General features: G+C 36.3%; 1 protein-coding gene across 1 annotated transcript; it reads right to left on the reverse strand.

Moving 5' to 3' along the window:
• Positions 1-553: 553 nt before the first annotated feature.
• def6c (DEF6 guanine nucleotide exchange factor c) lies at positions 554-16,225 on the reverse strand. Its single transcript, XM_073838280.1, has 13 exons — positions 16,069-16,225; positions 14,723-14,863; positions 13,222-13,404; positions 11,360-11,587; positions 10,108-10,254; positions 9,904-10,012; positions 9,300-9,517; positions 6,716-6,823; positions 3,691-3,857; positions 3,459-3,609; positions 1,955-2,038; positions 1,315-1,405; positions 554-1,183 (listed from the first exon to the last, which is right to left on the reverse strand). The coding sequence occupies exons 1-13, from the start codon at positions 16,162-16,164 to the stop codon at positions 1,023-1,025; spliced, it is 1,884 nt and encodes a 627-aa protein (XP_073694381.1). The 5' UTR covers positions 16,165-16,225; the 3' UTR covers positions 554-1,022.
• Positions 16,226-25,893: the final 9,668 nt, after the last annotated feature.

The following is a 25,893-nucleotide window of genomic DNA, read 5'->3' on the forward strand; positions in this document are numbered from 1 at the left end:
GCCACAAACTCAACTGTACTTTCTTGCTGGCCTCCTTGAATCTATAAATAGACTGCATGATTCCTTTCACTTTTTAGTACAAAATGAGTTTTTTCTTAATTGTCTCGACGTGGTTAGTCAAGTTAAAAAGGTGATTAGCAAAATAAAAAGTATGTTGATTGGATTCTCAGAATAACTTTTCAGATCCTGCCTCCTGATCTGTAGCGCTGGGGGGCGGGAAAGTGATGAAAAAAGTAGATATATGTGCGGTTGGTTTTGGTCTCAGTTAACGTGGAAACTGCAGCCCAGACCAAGCACCCCCTCTACTGACCACACAGAGAATTACACACCGTCACAAAAACTAAATTAGTTGTTAATGAAGTGCATTATCTAAAGCAGTGGGGTTTAGGGGCTGAAGCAAACTTCAAAGAAAGGCTAAAATGATTTCAAACAAGACAAAAAAGCTATAAATTAGGCTAAAACAACTAATAGTCAATATAAGAGCTGACACTGTCTTTCTCAGTTTAATTTGTTCCCTCAACAACTTGATGAAATTTTCTGGTTATGTCAGGTTTAAAATATTTTATTGGGTAAAAATCGCTGAGATATTGCTATTAGTATGTAAAAAAAGTAATTACAAATGACTACAAAAGCCCTGTAAATTCATTTGTAATGTAAATACTAAAGAGCATTCAGATTTTGAAGGATTAGACTTCTGGAATTTAATATATTAATATTAATATACTGCCACTCCTACTCTCTGTAAACAGTTTTCATTTAAGCAGAAGCACCAGAAATATCTTGCAGAAGCACGTATTTAAAAAGTTAAAGCATCTGTTTGACTGCTGGCATCAAGCAGTTCAATGCCTCCTTAATCTATTTTACTATTCATTTTGTGCATATTACATAAAAAAGCTAATTACTATGTACACAAATAATAATATAAGACTTTGACCTGCAGCTGAACCTAAAACACACAGGGCAGAAGAGCTGTACAAATGTGTATAGTCTATTATAGATTTATACAGGTTTAGGACACAGATTTAGGAACCCTGTTCTTCCTCTTCTGGTGTTGGTGATGGGCTGTAACCATTTCCTTTTTCTTGAGTAGTGCCTGTTTGAACCTTCCTAATGAACTCTCTGCTGGTGAGGGCCTGGCCCTGTCTGGGGCAGGTGGGCTTTACTGGCAAATGCTCGACTTTGTCTGTAAATGAATACAGAAATAAAGAACAAAGCTGTTTATGATCAAATAGAACATTTCTTGTTTATTTCATATTCATGTGACACAAAAACTACTCAGGTCATAAAAAAAAAAAATCTGCTATTGCATCTTACCTCCTGGTGTGATAGGTTTCATGAGGCGGTTAAGCTGAATTTTCCAGTGTTTCAGCATCTGAGGATTAGTAGGTTGATTCAGCAGTTCTCTCTGTATGGATATGTGTGGAATACAACACGGAGTCAAAAGGATGATCGTTTAAAGCAACAGGGCATGATTTGAGGTGTCATTTGTGACCCTGGACCACAAAACCAGTCATAAGGGTCAATTTTTTTAAATTGAGATTTATATATCATATTAAAGCTGAATAAATAAGCTTTCCATTGATGTATGGTTTGTTAGGATAGGACAATATTTGGCCCGAGATACAACTATTTGAAAATCTGGAATATGAGGGTGCAAAAAAATCTAAATACTGAGAAAATCGCCTTTAAAGTTGTCCAAATTAAGTGTTTAGTCATGCATATTACTAATCAAAAATTACGTTTTGATATATTGATGATAGAAAATGTACAAAATATCTTCATGGAACATGAGCTTTATTTAATATCATAATGATTTTTGGCATTTAAAAAAAAAAAATCAATACAATGTATTTTTCGCTATTGCTACAAATATTCCCATGCTACTTAATAAGGTTTTGTGGTCCAGGGTCACGTTTGTCAATGTTACACAAAAGACCTTTTTCTAGTCTCTCACCTCTGTAATGTGTTGACCGCTCTCCTCTGGTTGCTGGATGATGGGTGGTGTTGCAGCGGAAGTCGATTCATGGACAGGTACCTCCTTTTACAATAAAAGGTGTTTGTTAATGTACTACTAAACAGGTAGTAATTAAAACAGGGGCGATTTAATGCAAGCGAAAAGGTATTTACGTAAATAAAAAAATGGAAAATTTGGTGCAAATCTCATTTACACTTCTACATTCCCTAACTTGTTGCAACGCAATACAGTTTGTTGTGACATACAATATATAGATATTTCTCTTATTCAAACACATCAATTCGCTTCAGAAGGCCCTTATTAACCTCCTGGAGCTGTGTGGAGTACTGTTTATGATGGATGGATGCACTGTATTAAGACTTTAAAATCTCTACACCCATTCACTGCTATTATAAAGCTTGAAAGAGCCAGGACATTTTTTTTAATAGAACTCACAACTGTATTTGTCTGAAAAAAGAAAGTCATAGACACCTAAAATGGCTTGAGGGTGAGTAAATCATGGGGTAATTTTCATTTTTTGATGAACTATCCCTTTAATTCCACTTTTGTGGACAGCGAATTGACTAAAAAAGAACAAATGGCTTCTTGATTATTTGGTTGTGACCAATGTGAACCTGACAGAATTCAGACAGAGATTGTATACCAAATCACCCCGCGAACCCTCATTCACTATTTCCTACTTTAATATAGTCCACTTGAAAAAGTGAAAATGAAAATAAGTGAACAAACTAAGGGTACTCATTCAATGCATGGGTAAAGCTGCTTGCCTTTGAGTGTACACTGGTTGTACAGTCACTTGTGTATTATGGGAGTGATTGAGTGCACTCGATAATGTCCACTAATAGGGTGTTTTGAACAGAGATGAAAGAAACAAAGGACAGTTTTGACGATAAGCATCTCTTTTAACCTGATAGAGAGGGTTATCTAGTTCAGGGGAGCTCGATGACAGTAATGACCTTTGATTTACTGCTTTAATTCTAAGTATCAGAGAGGCAATGATGAAGATCATGTAAAAATACTGTAAATTATGAATGTTTTGCTATAATAACCTTGCTAATTATAATATTAAATGAGACCCTGAACTAGAAAACCAGTCGTAAGTAGCATGGGTATATTTGTAGCTATAGCCAACAATGCATTGTACAGATCAAAATGAGCGATTTTCCCTTTTATGTCAAAAATCATTATGATTTTAAATAAAGGTGTGTTCCATGAAGATATTTAGTAAATTTCCTACTGTAAATATATCAAAACTTAATTTTTGATTAGTGATATGCATTGCTAAGAACTTGATTTGGACAACTTTAAAGGCGATTATCTCAAAATTTAGATTTATTTGCACCCTCTGATTCTAGATTTTCAGATGTATATATCTCAATTTGAAATAATTAACCCTTTTTGTAGTCCAGGGTCACAAATGCTACAAAAAACTAAATATTTTTTGATTTAACTCTCATTATTTCTCCACACATTTGTCGCTCACCTCTATGTTGTGTTGACTGCTTTCTTCTGTTTCCTGACTGATGGGAGGTGTTGCAGTGGAAGAGTCCTCCTGACTCCTCACACCAAGGGTTTCCAGCTGACTCTGATAGAGGAGAAGCTCTTCAAGTTTCTTTTGCTCCTCTGCAAGTTGCCTGCAAGTAAAAAAATGAAAGAAATTAGTGTCCTTGTGTGTTTGCAAAGGTGTAAATAATATATGCATAGATTTGCAATACCTCTCCAGGTCTTGTCGAATTCTGTCTTCTTCTAAACGGGCGTGAATTTGTGCATTGAGCGCCTCCTCCAGTTTAACTTGTGTGAGCTCTAATTCATGGATCCTTTTCTTCTGCTGCTGTACCTCCTTTTCCATCTCAGTCAACGTTGCTGCCATCTTCTCTTTGGCCTACATAATAAGCAACTTAATCACAATTTTTTCCAACATGTCTTAAATACTAAAAAAACTCCAAAATTTTGAATGTTAGTGTATGAAATACTAAAATCAGAATTAATATCTCACAATTTCACATAACTGCTGTATCCAAAATACTAAAATGCTTTTTTAAAGTGTACATCGGATGCCCATTTTTCACAAGATGCTGTGATTCTTTAGGGTCTTCGTGAAATTTTTGCAACATGCTTTGGTTAAAATTCCTCAATGGCAGTGGCGATTTCTTTAAGACTGCAAGGGAAGCTCAGCTTCCCCTATAATGTCACAAAATTAATGGTCAAATTACGTACTATTGTATTAACATTTTATTGACTAAAAATGCGTTAGAATTCGTTCAGAATCAGTTAGATATAGCAGGTCGGCTGACTTGATTTTCTTCTCATACATTCCCGTAGCGTCACAGTGCATTTCCCCATTGAAGCCCAGCGTCCATTGACTTCAATGGGGCTGCTTTGAACGTTTTTTTTCAGTGCTTTGAAACTAGACGGTCATTGGATAAACGCTGCGATTATGTCCCGCCCACGGACGCTCAGCGTCTCTGGGGGTGAATGAGGAGTGGGCTGGCCTGGACGCTGAGCTTCTGCGTGATGATTGGAGGGTCTGTCGAAAGATTGCATCTCCTTTTGACTGACAGCGATTTTGTCCTATAAGGAATCGCTGAAGCTATTCGTTCGCGCTCTCTGCGGCCGCTCAGTCCCATCGTGGATTTCTCAAGTTCAGTCGAAATAAAAACTGCTGCAACCTATTTCTTTATATTTGCTTGGCGAAATTGCTTGATTTTCATCATACATTTCACACAATTATACACCACATTCCTTGTTTCACTTTTACAGAGTTTAATATTTTTTTTAGATCATTCATTCATATGAAACTGCACACGAAAAGTCACTGGAAAAGACGCCTAGTTGGTACGACAGGGTCACAGACTATTTTCTTGAAAAGGAACGTAGGGCAGAATTTACTTTTAAATAAATAGACAATTTTATGATGTAGACCGAAAATGAGCTTCCCCTATTTGACAGACCAGTAGCCGCCACTGCTCAATGGTCATGTAAAACAACACCTATTTTACCTTGTCAAAAACAGCTCACAGTTCACAGCGACCCATTTCGGAGCATGGCTCTTTAAATGCTAATGAGCTACTGCTCACTCCACCCCTCTTTTGTGTTTTATGTGTATTTGTTGGAGCGTTACCATCAAAATCATCCACAGTGGCTCTGATATCGGGAGAAAATTAAAGGTCCCATATCGTCAAAATCAAAATTTCCTGGCTTTTTTCATGATAACTAAGGTCTAGGGGCTATCTAACTACCATATGAGTTTCAAAACAGTCAATCCACAGTAAACTGCACACAGCCTGCTTAAAGTAGCTGTTCATTTTCACGAGCAGCTGTGACTTCCGTAACGATGTGACGTCCGATCGACTCAAGTCACCGCCTTCAGTCACAAACCAACGTCCCACCCTCCTTTTGTCAAACCCCCAGACAACAACGCATCCATTCCATTGAGCAACAACAACAGGAAAACAAGTTGAGAAAACCCTGTTCAGTCAATAGATGTCAAGCTACGATCATTACACAGGCTTCAGAACAACGTTAATATAAGAGACCAGCGGCACGTCAACTTCAGCCTCTTTCACACAGCGATTCCGGTAAATACACGGATAATGTGTCCCACGATTTGTTCCGGAATTGTTTAATTTGGTTCATTCACAGTTGTTTTCCGGAATCTGTGCGTGCTTTACACACAACCCATAAAGACATGTGACGTTTGGATGTGAGATGTAATGCAACGCGAACATTTCACTAAACTGAAACTAACCTGAACAAACTGTGCTTCAGCGCTGATAGTGAGGAGCTGGCTCTGCCTGATGATCGCTGCTTCATTCCACTTTGCACGTAACGTTATTTTTCGTTGTGAAGAGTCGCTTGATAACGTGCATCATTACTACAACACTGCCTTTAGGTTCTGGCTTTGGTGCACACAGTTCCCGTAATTTTCCAGAATCAGCGCGCATTGTGAAAGGGGGTTTACTAAAGCAACAGTTATGTAGCCTACTGCATTCGGTGTTTGTAAAAGAAAAAACATTAATGATCATTCTAAAATATCCTGTTGAGTATCAGCTCTCTCTATTGCTCTGAGCTCGCTTACGCTTACAGCATACATGACCGTAGTTACCTGTGATTGGTCTGGTTGTGCGTCACTCAGAAAACAACAGGCCAATCAGAAGAGAGGCTCATGAATATTAATTAGATGGGCCAAAATCGACCTGTTTTTGACAGAGCTCCTAAAAAAGGAGCTGTAAAAATATATTGAGATGGATTTTGGCACTTATACCGCAAATATATATTCTTAAGGACATCAACAAATAAAATAAACCTCCAGAAATGTGTACGATATGGGACCTTTAAGACTCTTATGTTCACTTTTACATTCAACTACAAAACACCTACATTGTTTGCGAGACATTGCCGCTACAACTGGCTGAGGGCGGAAATATGCTAGTATGGGACAGTATGAGCAATATGACATCAAAACGACTTGATAACTGTTTAGGTTTTTTGAGGATTAAAAAAAGAACTGTATGGATTTTTTTTTATCATTGTAGGATGGTTGTGTCCACTCACATGTGTGCGCAAGCACCGTATAAAAGTGCATTTTGCATCCGATGTCCCCTTTGTGTAAATTAATTTGTTAAAATAATGCAAGTGAATGAAAGTGTTAAAATGTGTTGAAGCAAATATAGTGTGACAACACATTTTTAAAACAGGATGGTTAAAAACAACAACAACAACAACAGTTTTCTGTCTCACCTCTTTAGCTTCCTCAAGCTGTTTCTCCAGATCTTTCTGTATTGCTTGCTGTTTCTCTCGCTCCTGCTTCTCGTCTTCTTTACGCTTTGCCTCCACCTCTCTTTGTTTCTGAAAGACAAAGAAACACACATGCTCAGAATTTTGAAGTTTGAAATGAAAATATTTACAGAATACTGCATAGCACATACTACTTAAAAAATAGTATGTGGAAACATAACACATTATGTAACCACAAACATAAAAGAGTAGCATGACCATGGTTTATGATTGTCACGTGGCATGTTTATTATGAGACTGTCGTTCAGTTATGTATATGGTTGTGTAGTACATTGAATCCAATTATGTATAAATATCTCTTAACTTTTGATATTACAAGCATATACTGAGTCCAGAAAAAGATTATGCATTATTTTAGGTTTATTCATCTGACTGGAAATTGGGTTAAAGTCAAGTTAAAAATTGTATTATATTATTGTGGGATAACCGGGTGCACATGACTTATTAATAAATTAGGTTATTTCCCTGTAGTGACGTCCAAACAATCATTAATGTTTCTGACTCAGAGTATTTCATATGTTGTCAGTTGTGATGTTATATAAAACTTGCAACGTGTCAGCAAGAAACGTACAGCTCATAAATGATCCTCTCATGCAGTTACAGATTGAGTGTTTCGACTGAACCACGGTTTATGCTTACACTGTTTATGACCTTATTCTGATAAACAAAAACGGGTTAACGTGTACACGATCACGTGTTTTTCGGCTTATTAAGCATAATCGGCTTAAGAACGTACATGTAAACTCACTCGGTGTGCGCTATAATATAGTGTTTTTTACCTTTTTGATTCAAAGGCCACCTAATGATCAAACCTGCTTGTTTTCCATCTTTTTTTAAGCTAATATATCCACCATTTTCTTTTACGTGGCCATTTGTCAATTTTTTTGGGCATGGCTTTCGATGTCATCCACATCCAGCTATTTTTAGCTGTACAAAACTGCTTGATATTGCACATTTTTGTGTCTTACCGTATTATTTTAATGTATTATCTTAAATACAAGTAAACAGTTCTACTGTTTTTACTGCACGTTGTTATTCTTTTCGTTATTTCCCTACAGCGGATAATGAACCGGAAGTCTTGCCCATAGACTGACTGGCTTAAAGAATAAAGGTGGTTAATTAACTATATTGTGACATGATATACTAATAACAGAATCAATGCATCACAATGTCATGCAACTGCTTTATTAAAAAGGCTGTTTTGACTCAATGAGATTGTCAGTAATGCAAGTGCATGTGTTAAAAGTGAATGTGTTAAAATGGGTTTTAAGAAACGGATGTAGTGTGACAACACATTTTAATAAAACAGAGTGTTTAAAAAAACTGCTGTAATTTTGACAAAGCTAATTATTATTATTTTTTTGTTTAAAGTTTTCATTTAAATACTCGCACTAACTTAAATATAGGGATGGGAGATTTGACCTAAAATGAAAACCTTGATTAATTGAACACTTTACCTCGATTACAATTATTTAACGATTATTTATTTATTTATAGTCATTAAAGGGTTGCAGTGTAAAAATACATCACTATTAAATGTGGGATATTGTTTTCCTAATGAAAGAGTGCATTTCTTATCATTGTGATTGTAAAATAATTTTAGGAAACAAACTATTTATTTATTTGTTTGTTATCTATTTATTTGTTGAATATTTCGAACAATTGAAATCAAAGTTTGTTTGAATTAAAGTTTAAGTTTTGTTAAAAATCAAATTTAACTTTTATTGTAAAAAAGCAAGTTTCCTAAAAAAAAAAAAAAAGAAAACAATCATTTTTTCAAACAAAATAAATGAACATTGTCAATATTATTTTAAAATTAAAATATAACCAGCATCTCTTGCAATATTATTCTTTGAAAAAATGCAATGTGAAAATATAGAAATAATAACTTGCATCTTCTGTAAACAAATGTTTTATATAATTATTGTATGCAAATAGAACACTGCTGCTGAGAAAAAGCATGGCACCATCTAATTGATCTTTTTTAATTGTATTTACTCTAGGTTCCTACTGGCCGCGCCGTTCACACAGAACACATCTTTGTCTCTAAAACAGTGAGACGCAGCGCTCAGGAATGGTTTTAAAAAAAGAGCATTGCAGAATGCCAACTCCGTTGATTTATGTCAACCTGCTACTGTAAACAAAAGTTTGCAGCGATTGCCCCAACTCCGGGGTCTTCTGATTGATCCACTGTTTTGGAACTGACAAGTTTTTTAAAGGGAAAGTATTAATAGGTTTCAAAAACCAAAATAACTGACATTGGAAAAATTACACCAGTTACAGGTTCAGAATTTCGGTTTCGATTTCTTTGATTAAGTGTCCAGCCCTACTTAAATAGTCAACCTACAGCCCTCTTAAGATATTTTCTGAGGCACCCTGGTTGAGAACTACTGCTATATTATATATGAAATTTATATTTTAGGTAATGTAGATAGATCAAAATTTGCATACTGTGCACACTAAACACAGCAAGATTAAGCATGCTATTAAGAACTTTTCCCTTTTGCACTATTCCCCCATCAATTACTTGAATTATGCTTTCGATGTGTTGCTCCAAGTTCTCTGTCTCCCCCTGCTGCTCCGGAGCAGAGTGCTGCGGCGCCTCAACAGCAGTGAGCTCATTGTGGCTGCTCTGGTTGCTTTGGCTTCTCTGAAGGGTTTCTCTCTGCTTGCGTCTGCTCAATTTCAGCTCCTGATGGAAAGAGTTCTTGCCCTCGGCCCTCAATCTCAATGCAGTCTGTACAGCTACGAAAGAGGACATCGTTGTTCAATAAACCAAGACACTTTGACAAGAAAGTAGCAGTGCTACATCCACCTTTTTCTTCCCGTAAAAGTGGGCACAGCCATTTGTAAATGTGTCTGGCTTCTGGTCTCATCCACATCTAGCTATTTTTAGCTGTACAAAACTGCTTGTTTTGCTGCTTAATATTGCAAACTGGTGTCTTACCATATTATTTTAATTTATTATCTTAATTATGAGCACACTGTTTTTCAGTGCAAACTGTTTTACCGTTTACTGCATGTTGTTATTCTTCTCCTTATTTCCCTATAGTGGGTAGTAATCTGTAAGTCTCACCCATAGCCTTACTTCTGCGTTAAAGAAAAAGGTGGATAGTATGTGCGGCCCTTACCTTGTACCCAGTCTATTCTATGCTTCACATTTGAGGCACTCATCTCGTAGGTCCTGATGGGTGTCTTCACACAGAACAAGCAGCGTCGTCCTTCTTTATCAGGGAGATTCTGAGTGTGATGACGAAAATGAGAACATTATGAGGACTAATGCATTTATGATATTTATTTTACAGTGCTGTGCAATACTGTTATTGCCGATCAACCTCCACCACACTGCTCTCCTCCAGCAGGATCTCTCCTTTCTTTTCCTTCAGGTCCTCGTTGACATAGTATGTCAGGCTACTGGGCTTCAAAATAAACCAGCGCTCCTGCCAGTTCCTCCGAACGTGCCCTTTCTTTAACAGGTAGCCCTAATGGATAAAGAATGGATAGGAAATATATAGAAAGGAACTAAACGACTTGAGATGAAATCATTGTAAATGATTGTCAATGACATGGCATCTGTTAAACAATGCAGAAAGTAAAGGACAATGCTGCTAAGAATCAAACAGTAGGCCAATGTTAAAGGATTAGTTCACTTCCAGAATAAAAAAAAATGTCCTGATAATTTATTCACCCCCATGCCATCTAAGATGTTCATGTCGTTCTTTAAGTCGAAAAGAAATTAAGGTTTTTGAGGTTTTTATTTTTCTCCATATAGTGGACTTCAATGGGAGTCAACGGGCTGAAGGTCCAAATTGCAGTTTCAATGCAGAATCAATGGGCTCTACATGATCCTAGCCGTGGAATAAGAATCTTATATAGCAAAACGATCTGTCTTTTTTTTTTTTTTTAAATACGAAAGGTCATGCATGACATTAGAAAGGTCACGCATGGGACATAGGTGGAAGTACCAACCCAGTGTTTAAAAAGTGAACGTGCAAAAGAAGTCAAACGCACTTTACAAAAAAAAGGTAAAACAACGATGTTGGATGATTTTGAAGATGGAGAAGAAAATTAGATTTTTGGGGTTTTTCACCCTACCTTAACTTTTTGAGCACAGACGAAGAACTAACCACGTGACCTTTCCAACATCATAACGTTATGCATAATGTTGCAGATGTGCATCGCAGAGCATTTGTGACTAAAAAGTATATACTTTTTTTTTTTTTTTTTTTAATGACTGGTTGTTTCGCTAGATAAGAGCCTTATTCCTCAGCTAGAATCGCGTACAGCCTTTTGAAGCTGCACAGGAACTACAATTTGGACCTTCATCCCTTTGGTTCTCAATTAAATCCACTATATAGAGAATGTTTCCCTCAAAAACCTTAATTTCTTTTTAACTGAAGAAAGAAAGACCTGAACATCTTGGATGACATGGGAATGAGTAAATTATCAGGAAATATTTATTCTGGAAGTGAGCTAATCCTTTAAGTGTAAGTAACATCATAATGTTATCTTGGTTATTTTTTTTATAATTATTAAATAATTTACTAGGATTCCCATGAGCTGACGCATAATACTACATAGTGTCACCTTCTTGATGATGTTGTGGTACATTTCCATGAAAACATCGTCCAAAGCGAGACTGAAGGCCTCCTTGCTCTCAATACGCAAAAGCTGGCCAGCGCTCAAATGTTCCAGGAACTCCCACACCGACATGCCGTCCTGAAGAGTAGCATCCTGGGACAAAAGTTCATCCAGTATTGTCCCATCCCACTCCAAACTCATTGCACTGGAGATTTTCTTCAGCAGGTACTCTAACTAAATTAACAGGGGGAAAAGAGAATTTATGACTTTGGGTCGTCACATTAGCATCAGCAATGTTGTGGAAAGTTACTTTTAAATGTAATTCATTACAATAGTGCATTAGTACATAAAAAAAAAAAAGTAACTGAGCTGGGCTTGCTTGTGTGTTTTTTAATAGCAAAAGTCACAAAAGTTATATTTCGAGCAACTATAAAAACCCTTTCACACCAAAAGTGAAATTAATAAACTGCAGGCTACAGGAAGTGCCTTTGTCTGTGCACCTCACCCACGATTTCTCTCAATACAGGACAGAATCGTCAGTAAATAAATGAGAAAGCAAAGGAACTTGACAAACAAACTTACTAATTTGAAAAAGTAACTCAGATATTTTCTTGTACATTTAAAAGTAATGCGTTATGTTACTAGTTACTTGAGGAAAGTAATCTGATTACATAACTTGAGTAAGTTTGTAATGTGTTACCCCCAACACTGAGCATCAGCAATATACTGTATGAGCTGTTAAAGTAAGTGCATTGGTAAGATGTTTGAAATCTAAAGCCTATATTAAGATGCTTATTGATGAATAAAAAAAAAAAACATTAATTCCATCATTAATCCCACTAATAAAATAAAATAAAATAAAATAAAATAAAATAAAATAAAATAAAATAAAATAAAATAGGGATATTGTGTGGGAGGTTAATACATTTTAGTGAAATAAAATAAATTACATTTTATGTTTAAAATAAAATAAAATGTTATTTTATTTATTACTAAAGACAGCTTTTATTTTCTTTACAGAAAACTTTATTTTATTTGCTAAAATATGGCATATTTATTTAACATATGTGACCCTGAAACACATAACCAGTGTTAAGTAGCATGGGTATATTTGTAGTAATAGCCAAGAATACACTGTATGGGTCAAAATAATCGATCCTTTTTTGTCAAAAATCATTAGGATATTAAGTAAAGATCATGTTCCATGAACACATTTTGTACATTTCCTACCGTAAATATATCAAAACTTAATTTTTGATTAGTAATACGCATTGCTAAGAACTTCATTTGGACAACTTTAATGGCGATTTTCTCAATATTTAGATTTTTTCATGAGAGATGAGAGAACACAGATGACAAAAAACAGCAAGAAATGCAAGTTACAACATCTTCGGGTTTGGTTACTTGATACAAATCTACTTTTACAAGTGTTATCATCAGGAAATCACCCCATCTATATGAAGCTCCATTCCTCTTGTCACTTCCTTCCTTAAAACAAGACAGCAACAGCATAATGTAGCTTCAGACCACTTCAATCTTGTCTGAAAAAACTACTTTTATATTCTCAAGTTTACAGTCTTGCTTTAAGTGTCAACTCTCATTTAAACACCATAAAACCGCTTTGCTCACAAAAACAGGAACAGACTGAACTTATGTGTGTGGACTGTGACCAGCATTAGGTGGTCTCCATTTTCTGAATGCTTTAGTCTGATGTTTTTTTTACCTTTATATACATTTTTATAAGAAATGTATATATCAACATGTTTAAATTTCAGCCACAGTCAGGCTATATGTGTATTACTGCAGCATTTTTTTTTTTTGCAACTATGTCTCATCTCTGCATCTGCCCCTCTTTCTCTCTAACTCACCTCCGGCTGAATGATGACTAATGGGTAACGGTCTTCAGAAAGCAGGTTAAACAGACAGAAGAGTTTGAAGCAGTCCTTGTGTGAACACAGGCCCTGTTGAATGGTGGGTTTGCAGTTCTTCTTCGATGTCATCGTCCAGCACAGTTCATCAAAGGTTTCCTTATTGAAAGTCCCCTCTGTGGCCTGTAAATGAACACAACACTATTAACAGCCAAGAAGGCATCGCATAACACTGGTTTGGTCATTATTTATTTATTATAATGCCTTTCCACCTGTATTATACACTACCAGTCACTACAAAAGATTTTTAATGTTTGCGTAAGTCCCTTTTGCTCACCAAGCCTGCTTTTATTTGATCCAAAGTACAGCAAAAATTGTGAAATATTTTTACTATTTAAAATAACTATTTGAATTTATTTAAAAATGTAATTTATTCCTGTGAATTTTCAGCATCATCACTTCAGTCACACGCTGCTCAAAAACACTTATTTTTTTTAGTTAAAAACAGCTGATTAGAATTTTTTTTAGGTTTCTTTGATGAAAAGAAAGTTTACCCGAAATAGAAATTTTTTGTAACAGTACAAATGCCTTTATCATCACTTTTCATCAATTTAAAAGCATCCTTGCTAAAAGTATTCATTTCTATAATTTATTTCCCGAAAAGATTAGCAGTTATTTTAAATAGTAAAAATATTTCACAATATATTGCTGTGTTTTGGATCAAATAAATGAAGGCTTGGTGAGCAGAAGAAACTTCTTAAAAAAAAAAAAACATTAAAAATCTTACTGGTTATATACTTTTGACTGGTAGTGTATTAAAAAATATATTGTACTTTAAGGGAACATTTGCATCCTTTTAAATGCTTAAAATTCATAGTAATAGCTTTAAAAAGCGCAACTAGAACATTTTTCAAAGTTCAAACAGTCTCAGTTTGTGTTTCACAAACGGCATGAATAATCATGAGAATAGAGAAAAAGAAAAAGGATTCACTTGCAGATAATCTTATACTAAAATTCCTTTGACTACAATGACAAAAGATTCATGTACTACTTAAAAGAGTACTTGACCGTTTCTTATGTTTATATTACCTTTAAGAAAGTACATTGATTTTGATGTTTTTACTACTACAGCACAATACTTGATTATATTTTTTGTGTTATTTGATACAGCAATTAAAGTTTATATATTTTAAATGTACTAAATTGCAGCTATATCATAACAAATGTGTAATTACAAATGTATTGAAATAAATGGCATACAAGTTTCAACAGAAATGCTTGTCAGTACATTCAGTAGTACACTTGAACCATATTGCAAGTATGATGACGCAATTACACAAAAGGATGTACTTAAGTGTCACTTAATTGCAATTACGTTTGGTTTTCAATTAAGTATATTGCATAAAGTACATTAAGTATATAAAGTACATTATTTAAGTAATACAGTCAGCACATTAAAGCGTACTTCTTTTTCATATGAAAATGAGGAGAGTTATCAAACCTTTGCCAGGATGTATTTGTTGAGGTACGGCATGTAGCCCTGGTTGGACACTGGCCCATTGTTATTGTCCTTGAAGTGCTCCTCTAACGCCACAGGATCGTGAGGAATATTCAACGCTGTATAGAGATTGTGTGAGAGAACCTGGTGAAGAAACACACAAACACACGTTATTGTTTTAGCCGCAATGACAGATAATCAAGACCACACACAAGACATATGAAAGCAAGTGTAACTACACCCTGGTGTGTTACTGGTTATCCTTAAGTGACCCTGAAAGGATCTACACACTTAAAAGCTAAAAGCAACAGACTAAATGGCATTTATTTTGTAGAAACAATTGTAGAACATCCATATTCAATGTTAATTTGTGGTTACTATGCAAGGATATGGAGGGGAACTGACTTCATACATTACATCCACTAAAAATCACCTAGAAACCAGTTGGGTAGAAGCAGTTGCAAAAATTGCCCAGAAAAGTGAAGTTAGCTCTTTGAAAACGCCTGACCTGCTGTCACTTTTTAGCTGTGAAAATCTAACAGGATTTAAAAGGCAATTTATTGACATGATAACGGGATGCCTTGCCCATATTATATGACATACATTCAGCCGAATGACTTTTAAATATAGTTTTACACAGAAATTTGCAGGCAATTGCAAAAATGCTTTATGTAAGATCTAACAAGTCCGGACTCATGTCTGAAATTTTAAGCAAAGGGCCGACTCGGGACATGTTTAAACATGAAAAGGACTGTCAAAGCTGTCTGCATGCTGACTGTGTCTTGTGGTATTTATTTTTAAGCTCACCAACCAGTGATACCATCAAATTCTCCCATCAATATCCATTTAAACAAATGGCACAAAGAAATAAGCTTGAAGACTATCTGAGATCATTTATTGTTGCATTAGGGAGCGCCTGCACTCACTTAACCATATTTTGCTGACAAGTGACTACCACAAATGAGATAAATCTGAAAAAAAAAAAAAACAATATGAAGTATTTTTTATAAATGACAAAAATGCTGTATTTTGTATCTGTTAGGGTTAAAGCGTAAAACTAGTCTAGTTCAGTATGAAAACAATATATCTCAATGGAATGTCCCCATTTAGATAAGTAAACGTGTGTGTACTTTATGTGCTGTATGTGTGTGCGTTAAGGTTTGGACTTTAGTTCCTTTCTTTGCAACAATATCAATCTCTTGATAATAAAATATGACATTTATCTATCAGAGAGTAGAAAACAGTATTGTATTGTACATATGAAATACAAAGTAACACATTTAGTGCACAGAGTTTAAGAAAACGACACTTTGAAACACGTCGAGTCAAAGGTACACAGGTGGTCTGACCTTCAGTTGCGACTTGGACACTTTTCCGCTCTGCTCTACATCCAGAGACGTGAACGCGTACCAGATAGACTTCAGCAGCTCGCTTTGTAGATCCATAACGCCAGCAATGACATCCTGCTCACATTCTGAGACAGATACCGCTTTACATTGCGGAACTGAGACGCTGGCTGTAGCTAAAACCTTGTGAGCCGCCTATCTAGGCAGCACTGCGGGTAACACCGGCGCCTGCAACAAACTACGCATCGTAAACGCGTTCTGTGACGCGAGGACTAGAAACGTGACCTAAAATGCTGTCTAGGTAGGCAAGTCGTTAGGTTTTGAGACACAACCTGAGCTGCACTAAAATGTATCAGCTGGGAGGGGACAGTTACTGCTGGTGAACTTAAAGTGCCCCTATTATGCCATTTTAAAGGTAGTTAATATTGTTGTAATAGTCTCTTAAAACAGGTTTACATGTATGCAAGTTCAAAAAACACTTTAGTTTTCTCCAAAATTTGATTTATTTTTACCCCGTTTCTAAATGATTCGTAAACGACTCGTTTGAAGCAGTTCGAAGAATCAGTCTCTCTAAACCCCTCCTTTCCTTGAGCCCTCACTGCTGTGATTGGTCAGATGGTGCAGTCCTTTTGGATTGGTCTACCGCTACAGCGCAAAAACGAAACGCCCATTGGCATAACTGAATGACAGCTGCGGAGACCTGTTAATGCATAGAAAAGATAGCCTCGATTTTACCCTATCAATTCGAGCCGGAGTCTGACGATGAAACTGTCGAAGTGTCACATCGACAAGAAACTGTTTTGCAAGCACAACCGGAGCAGGACGTTTCTCAGTGGGTTTCATATGTTACCTGTTAAAAGTGCTTGCAATTTGCTTTTGTAAGCGAACCGGGCACACCTCTACGTTGTGAACTTCAACACTGTACAATCCATAACACTGCGTTAAGCCATCGTTTATCATTATCATTACTTAAACTAATAAGGCAGACAGACAGTCAAGCTGCATCAATCACAATTTTTAGACTACATTGCACTCACAGCTGAACAACAGAACTACAGAAACGCAAGTTAGCCGGTTACCAAGACATGTGCGGGGTTGTTACACACCATAACGTACACAAAGACGTATTTTGAACGATCGCTAGAAAATACAATTATTAATCATACTTACAGGTAGAAGTTCAGAGGAGCAAGCCGGTCCAAATAAACTGGGCACTGATCCATTTTTTAAAACCAAGCGTTTGGTGAATCTCGCGTTGTAACGTTACTCCCCAGGATTGGAAAAGCAGTCATCAGTAAAATGACGCGAACACAACACAAGATTGGCATTGGACTGCTGAGGTGTTGAAAAAATTAATGTTAACCACTCATTCTTGATAGTTTCATCTTTCGGAAGGGCATATAAAACAAATTCACTCTCACAGCGCAGGGCGTCTTCTTGACATGATGTAATCCACGTGAAAATGGTAGGCCTACTGTTTGTGGGCGGGCAAGTTGTTCGCGAAATTGAATGTGGGCGGACATTACGCAAATGTGTAGCTCGTGACGTGTGGCCGTTACAGAAAAAAGATTCGAATTGCTGACGACTCGTTTAGGCGAATGTGAGCCGACTCTTTTTTTGTTAGACAAAAACTTTATTTATAGTGCACTGTCAGCGTCACAACTTTGCAGATAGTTTATGTTCACATACAGCTACATGACACACTACATGAAATATCATATTTGAAAAGGCATAATAGGGGCACTTTAAAAAGTGCCCCTATTATGCCATTTTAAAGGTAGTTAATATTGTTGTAATAGTCTCTTAAAACAGGTTTACATGTATGCAAGTTCAAAAAACACTTTAGTTTTCTCCAAAATTTGATTTATTTTTACCCCGTTTCTAAATGATTCGTAAACGACTCGTTTGAAGCAGTTCGAAGAATCAGTCTCTCTAAACCCCTCCTTTCCTTGAGCCCTCACTGCTGTGATTGGTCAGATGGTGCAGTCCTTTTGGATTGGTCTACCGCTACAGCGCAAAAACGAAACGCCCATTGGCATAACTGAATGACAGCTGCGGAGACCTGTTAATGCATAGAAAAGATAGCCTCGATTTTACCCTATCAATTCGAGCCGGAGTCTGACGATGAAACTGTCGAAGTGTCACATCGACAAGAAACTGTTTTGCAAGCACAACCGGAGCAGGACGTTTCTCAGTGGGTTTCATATGTTACCTGTTAAAAGTGCTTGCAATTTGCTTTTGTAAGCGAACCGGGCACACCTCTACGTTGTGAACTTCAACACTGTACAATCCATAACACTGCGTTAAGCCATCGTTTATCATTATCATTACTTAAACTAATAAGGCAGACAGACAGTCAAGCTGCATCAATCACAATTTTTAGACTACATTGCACTCACAGCTGAACAACAGAACTACAGAAACGCAAGTTAGCCGGTTACCAAGACATGTGCGGGGTTGTTACACACCATAACGTACACAAAGACGTATTTTGAACGATCGCTAGAAAATACAATTATTAATCATACTTACAGGTAGAAGTTCAGAGGAGCAAGCCGGTCCAAATAAACTGGGCACTGATCCATTTTTTAAAACCAAGCGTTTGGTGAATCTCGCGTTGTAACGTTACTCCCCAGGATTGGAAAAGCAGTCATCAGTAAAATGACGCGAACACAACACAAGATTGGCATTGGACTGCTGAGGTGTTGAAAAAATTAATGTTAACCACTCATTCTTGATAGTTTCATCTTTCGGAAGGGCATATAAAACAAATTCACTCTCACAGCGCAGGGCGTCTTCTTGACATGATGTAATCCACGTGAAAATGGTAGGCCTACTGTTTGTGGGCGGGCAAGTTGTTCGCGAAATTGAATGTGGGCGGACATTACGCAAATGTGTAGCTCGTGACGTGTGGCCGTTACAGAAAAAAGATTCGAATTGCTGACGACTCGTTTAGGCGAATGTGAGCCGACTCTTTTTTTGTTAGACAAAAACTTTATTTATAGTGCACTGTCAGCGTCACAACTTTGCAGATAGTTTATGTTCACATACAGCTACATGACACACTACATGAAATATCATATTTGAAAAGGCATAATAGGGGCACTTTAAAAAGTGCCCCTATTATGCCATTTTAAAGGTAGTTAATATTGTTGTAATAGTCTCTTAAAACAGGTTTACATGTATGCAAGTTCAAAAAACACTTTAGTTTTCTCCAAAATTTGATTTATTTTTACCCCGTTTCTAAATGATTCGTAAACGACTCGTTTGAAGCAGTTCGAAGAATCAGTCTCTCTAAACCCCTCCTTTCCTTGAGCCCTCACTGCTGTGATTGGTCAGATGGTGCAGTCCTTTTGGATTGGTCTACCGCTACAGCGCAAAAACGAAACGCCCATTGGCATAACTGAATGACAGCTGCGGAGACCTGTTAATGCATAGAAAAGATAGCCTCGATTTTACCCTATCAATTCGAGCCGGAGTCTGACGATGAAACTGTCGAAGTGTCACATCGACAAGAAACTGTTTTGCAAGCACAACCGGAGCAGGACGTTTCTCAGTGGGTTTCATATGTTACCTGTTAAAAGTGCTTGCAATTTGCTTTTGTAAGCGAACCGGGCACACCTCTACGTTGTGAACTTCAACACTGTACAATCCATAACACTGCGTTAAGCCATCGTTTATCATTATCATTACTTAAACTAATAAGGCAGACAGACAGTCAAGCTGCATCAATCACAATTTTTAGACTACATTGCACTCACAGCTGAACAACAGAACTACAGAAACGCAAGTTAGCCGGTTACCAAGACATGTGCGGGGTTGTTACACACCATAACGTACACAAAGACGTATTTTGAACGATCGCTAGAAAATACAATTATTAATCATACTTACAGGTAGAAGTTCAGAGGAGCTCAGTTTGGACCGCAAGTAACGTGGAATAATAAATAACGCCAGTGTAATTTAAACTGAAAGTGCCACAATCTTTTGTTTAGGAGGCAATGAACTTAGAGCCTAATGTGATTCTATTAACTGATATTGGTTACAAATTACACTGCATGATAAAGATACAAAACTAGAACGAAAATCAATTACGCGTAGTGGTGTTTTGGTTTGAACGAATCTTTTAAGTGAATCGTTTAAGTGAATCGTTCTCATATGACAGTCACGCATGACTCATTTTTTTGTTCAGGGAGTGCTTTTTTTTACCTTCAAAGACCAACTATAACAGGAGTACACAGCATTCAAATGGGTTGTAAAGAAACATAATTTACTGTCCCTGAATGGACAGTTCAGTGCAAGAACGAACTAGAACATTTTATTGAAAGGAAATGAAGCATCTTGTCTCTTCAGTGCAACATGTGAATCGATATTCACAACCAATAGAGAAAACGAGACGAATGATTAAAACGACATTAAAACAATGGAAGTCAAAACAAAGTGATACAATTTGATATTTGCTGTTGTCATGTGTAGCAAAAACGTTTATGGCTTTTAAACGCCTCCAAAATATCTTAGTAAATTTTTAGACTGATGTGTAATGACTTATTACGCAGTATTGATCAATGAATCAACTCGAATCGAGTGAATGATTCAATGATTCGATTGCTCATATAAGGACATAACTTGTCCAAGTATTGTATGATTTATAATCTGAAAGCTGAATAAATAGGCTTTCAATTGATGTATGGTTTGTTAGGATGGGACAATATTTCGCTGAGATACAACTATTTGAAAATCTGGAATCTGAGAGTCAGAAAAATTTAAATATTAAGAAAATCACCTTTAAAGTTGTTCAAATAAAGTTCTTAGCAATGCATATTACAAAAGAAAAAAATACCTTTTGATATATTTATGGTAGGAAATTTACAAAATATCTTCATGGAACATGATATTAAATTAAAGAAACACTCCACTTTTTTTTGGAAAGAGGCTTATTCTCCAACTCCCCCCAAGTTAATAAGCTGATTTTTACCGTTTTGAAATCCATTCAGTCGTTCTCCTGTACTGGCGATATCACTTTTAGCATAGCTTAGCATAGATCACTGAATTCTACGAGTTGGAGAATGAGCCTATTTCCTTTAATATCCTAATGATTTTTGACATTAAAATGTAAAATCAATCATTTTGACCCATACAATGTATTTTTGGCTAATGCTCCAAATATAACCGTGCTACTTAAGACTGGTCCACGGTCACAATTGTTTCTGAACAATACAAAACCTTGCAGGAGGAGTCACTTGAAAACATTTTTTTCTTTCAAAACACTCCCCACCACGTGCAGTGCATTGGGCTATGCAAGCAAGTTAACTAAGTGAGGTTAGGTCTTCTGTGGGTGTGAAAAGTGGAAGCACTTCTCTCTCTGGTCAAGGTTCACTCATGCACCTCAGGTGGGAGTGAATCTGTTAGTACTGCATGTTTGTTCAGTCTTACAAAGCTACTTGAAGAAGTCAAAACAGAGAGCTCTTGGTCATCTTAATTTATAAATATTTAGAGACTGTTCTTGACTCACGGCCATCTAACACGATAAAAAACTGCTAAAGAACATTAAAAGACTACAAGAGGGACACATTTCAAGTCCATATATGAAATAAGTTATAAGTGCACAACTATCAAGAATATCTCGGCCAGTACATCAGAGGAAACAAAATGTCTATAGTTCAGAAACTTCCCCCAAGTCTAAAGTTATAACATCAGGTGACAACAGCCCTTGAGTCATGTTATAATGCCAAATGTCACATTCGAATCATATACAGTTAACTGACTTTGACTAAATATTTCCTGCAAAGCTCTGATATATAATATAATAATACATTTAATGGACATTTTGTGCATTGTGAGCATGTTCCAAGCAAAGCTTTACCACAGGACTAAAAATGTGCCTGTGGTATGCCTAGGTAGGCGGCTCATTAGATTTTGCAGCCGCACTAAGCTGCACTAAAATGCACAAGCTGGGAGGGAACATTTACTTCATGTGATCTTAAAACCTCAGTTTAGACTGTGAGTAATGTGGAAGATTGAATTATGCTAGTGTTATAACATTTGGTGATTGTACATGTACAATATACAGTGCCTTCCATTAATATTGGCACCCTTGGTAAATATGAGCAAAGGTGGATGTAAAAAATAATTCTGCATGGCTTATCTTTGTGATCTTTAATTTAGTAACCTATCATTGAAGTAAAACAATGGAAAATAGTTCTCGTTGGCCACAATTATTGGCACCCTATTATTGCAATGTCCTTTTCCCAAGATAACAGCTCTGAGTTTTCTCCTGTAATGAGTTTGGAGAACACCTGACAAGAGGTCAGAGACCATTCCTTCAGACAGAATCTCTCCAGATCCTTCAGATTCGTGTTGGTGCATCTACTTTTCCGTTCAAACCCACTCATTTTCTATAGGGTTCAGGTTAGGGAAATGGGAACGGCCATGGCAGAAGCTTCATTTTGTGCATTTTGTGTTAAATTTTTTGTGTTTGTTTGTTTTAAAGATCCAGCAGTATATTTAACCCTGGGCATGGGGTACTTTTTATCCCTGCTGCAAAAAAGCTCTCTTTTAGTTTCATCTGACCATAAAAGTCAGTCCAGTTTGAACAGTCGCGTCTAACAACCGAATATGCTAGAGTTTGTTTTTGGACGAGCAAGGAGGATTTTTCTTGAAATCCTCGGGACCAACATGTGGTGATTTAAAGTTTTTTTAGGCTTTCTGACCCTGAGACTCAACTAATCTCTGAAATTTTTTAGCTGTGATCTTTAGAGTTTTTGGTCACTCAAACTGTACTCCTCATTGTGCATTAGGACCATAGACACATGTCCTCTTCCAGGCGGATTGATAACATCTTTAGTTGACTGGAACTTCTTAATTATTGCCCTAATGGTGAAAATGGTGATTTTCAATGCTTTAGCTCTTTTCTTACAGCCACTTTTTATTTTGTGAAGCTAAACAATGTTGTTCTGCACATCAGAACTATATTCTTTGATTTTACTCACTGTTATGAATGATTAAAGGAATTTGGCCTATGTGTTCCTCATATTTATAACCCTGTGGAACAGGAAGTCATGGCTAGACAATTTAACGAGTCTAGCCACCCTGGTGTGCTCAAAAATTTTTTTTTATATGAATGGGAATATACTTCGTACATATTTTACTTATAAGAATTTCTAGGGGTGTCAATAATTGTGGCCAACATGCATTGGTGTTTTTTTATATAATGAGATTCCCCCCACTTGTTTTACTTCAATGAAAGGTTTAAAATTTGTGAATTTTTTTAATAAAAGTCAAAAGCAGATTAATTTTCACATCCGCCTTTGGTCATATTTACTCAAGGGTGCCAATATTAATGGAGGGCACTGTAATATACATACATATAATGTCAAATGCCACACTCAAATAGCATACAGTTAACTGATTTTGACTAAATATTTCTTGAAGAGCTCTGATGCTCTGATATATAATATACTATAATATCATTTGATACACAAAAACACAAACCCCAGACTGGCAGTTGGACTCAAGGTTCAGTATAAGTTAAGCTCATTCGACAGCATTTGTGGCATATTGTTGGTTACCACAAAATTAATTTCCACTTCCTCCTTTTTGTTTAAAAAGGGAAAAATCTGTTATAGTGAGGGACTTAAAATGAAGTGAATCCACAAATGTTAAAATACAGCGTATTTCAATAGTACAGCGTAAGACACAAAGTATATACCCTGCTATTCAAAAGTTTGGGATCAGTAAGCTTTTTTATGTTTTTTAAAGAAGTTTTGCTTGCTCATCAAGGTGTTTATATGATCAAAAATACAGAAAAAAATGCAATATTGTGAAATATCCTTATGATGTAAAATAAAGTTCTATTTTAATATACATTCAAATCTAATTTATTCCTGTGATCAAAGTTAAATTTTCAACACTACAGTATTTAAATGTCACATGATCTTTCAGAAATCATTCTAAGATGTTGATTTATTATCAGTGCTGGAAACAGTTGTGCTGCTAAAAAATGTTTGGAACCTGTGATACTTCTTTATGAATAATTCTTTAATATATAAAAAGTTAAGAAGAACAGCATTTATTTAAGACAGAACATTTTTCTAACAATATACACTACCGTTCAAAAGTACATTTTTATTCTCTTTTTTTTCTAAAGAAATTAATACTTTTATCCAGCAAGGATGTGTTAAATTGATAAAAAGTGATTTACATAGATTTTTAAGTGACTTACATAGTTAGAAAAGATTTCTATTTTAAATAAATGCTGTGCTTTTTAACTTAAAAAAAAAAAAAGTATTACATGTTCCAAAAAAATATTTGTTTTCCAACCTGTTTCCAACACTGATAATTCTAATAATAAATTAGCAAATCAGGATGATTTCTGAAGGATCATGTGACAGTTTTATTTCTATATTTTTGATCAAATAAATGCAGCCTTTATGAGCAAAAGAGGCTTCTTTAAAAAAACACTACAAGCCTTACTGATCCCAAACTTTTGAACGGCAGTGAACATGTTAAAATTATTTTAGTGTGAGGGGGATAAAAAAAAAAAATCACTCTTTTGTGTAGTAGTCCAATTAATATCAAATATATCAAACTATACAACTTTGTCACCACGAAAATGTAATGCTATAAAAAAAAGGGTATAAAATAAAATGACCAGCTCACATTTCTGCTTTTAAATCCTGCAAAGACTGGCCCCAATCACTTCGACTGTAAATGTCTCACTGTTCCCTTTCAACATTTTCAAAAATAAAATATGAGTCAAAATGATTTTTGTAGTAACCATCATTACGTCTCAAGTGTACTACGAAGAGACTGGAAAAGCAGCACTACGCTAAAAAGAGCTTGATAAAATCATCCTCGCTAACCAACTGATTTCAGACAAATTATCAACCTGACTCAGTTCTGGCTTATAGACAGATCATCAGACACTATGTATTCAAGAGCTGGCTCATGTTCTGAGGAAAGATCTGGCCATATCTAGACATTATGTACTACAAAGGCTAAGAAGGTCAGATTGCGTCGTGTATAGATCATATCGTTCTTTCTTGAGTGTTCAGTCACACCTGCACTGATCAACATGTACATACAACATGGTCCGCCTTTGACACATCACAGACCCCCCCCTCCCTCACTCCCCGTCTATCACAAACACACACTCATGCTTTCCAAAAAGATTGGGAGGGACAGTCACCCTTGGCAGGATGCATGCTGTGGACCTCTGATGTAATTCCCTCATGCTTCCTGTTGGTGCTTAACCCTGATACACCTCCCACATCCCAACGCTGCTTATAAATACAAAAGAAAGAGATGCTGGTCCCATTAAGAGAATCAGACTTTCTTAAGACAAGTGGACGTCTGGCATGGATGCACTCTTTTTTGTGGAATTTCAGTCTGACTAACTCAAAAACAGGTAAGACTTCATAATCAACTTATATTAATGATTATTTCAGTATAGACTACAACAGACAAGAAATATTTGAATAAATGCAGGATTTCAGCTAACATCAGCGCCGTCTGATATTATAACAAAGCTTATTAAGAATAAGTGGTTCAGGATAAGATTTCCATTGTGTTCCTACTTATGGTTCTCAAATTTGAGGGAAAGAGTACTAGACACAAACCTCCTCATTCAGAGAGGGAGATTGGATCCCCTCCCAAGGTTTGGAAGGGTTTCTGATGTCAATGGGTTCACTGATCTTAGTGCAGACCTGGAAGAGCTGGTCTATTGAACAGAGAAAGGGAGAAGGGCTCTTTTGGTCTGTTCGATCAGATTGTTCTGACACAGCGGAGGCGAGACCCTCTGAGTGTTCATTTATCCGGACTAGACATCCT

Source organism: Garra rufa, chromosome 4 (assembly GCF_049309525.1).
Source record: "Garra rufa chromosome 4, GarRuf1.0, whole genome shotgun sequence".
Lineage (NCBI taxonomy): Eukaryota > Metazoa > Chordata > Actinopteri > Cypriniformes > Cyprinidae > Garra > Garra rufa.

Coding starts and splice junctions, on each gene's coding strand:
- def6c (XM_073838280.1), bottom strand. CDS start 16,164: ATGGATCTACAAAGCGAGCTGCTGAAGTCTATCTGGTACGCGTTCACG. Junction 13,405..14,722: donor ACAAATACATCCTGGCAAAG/GTTTGATAACTC, acceptor GTTCATTTACAG/GCCACAGAGGGGACTTTCAA. Junction 2,039..3,458: donor GCAGTCAACACAACATAGAG/GTGAGCGACAAA, acceptor TTATTGTAAAAG/GAGGTACCTGTCCATGAATC.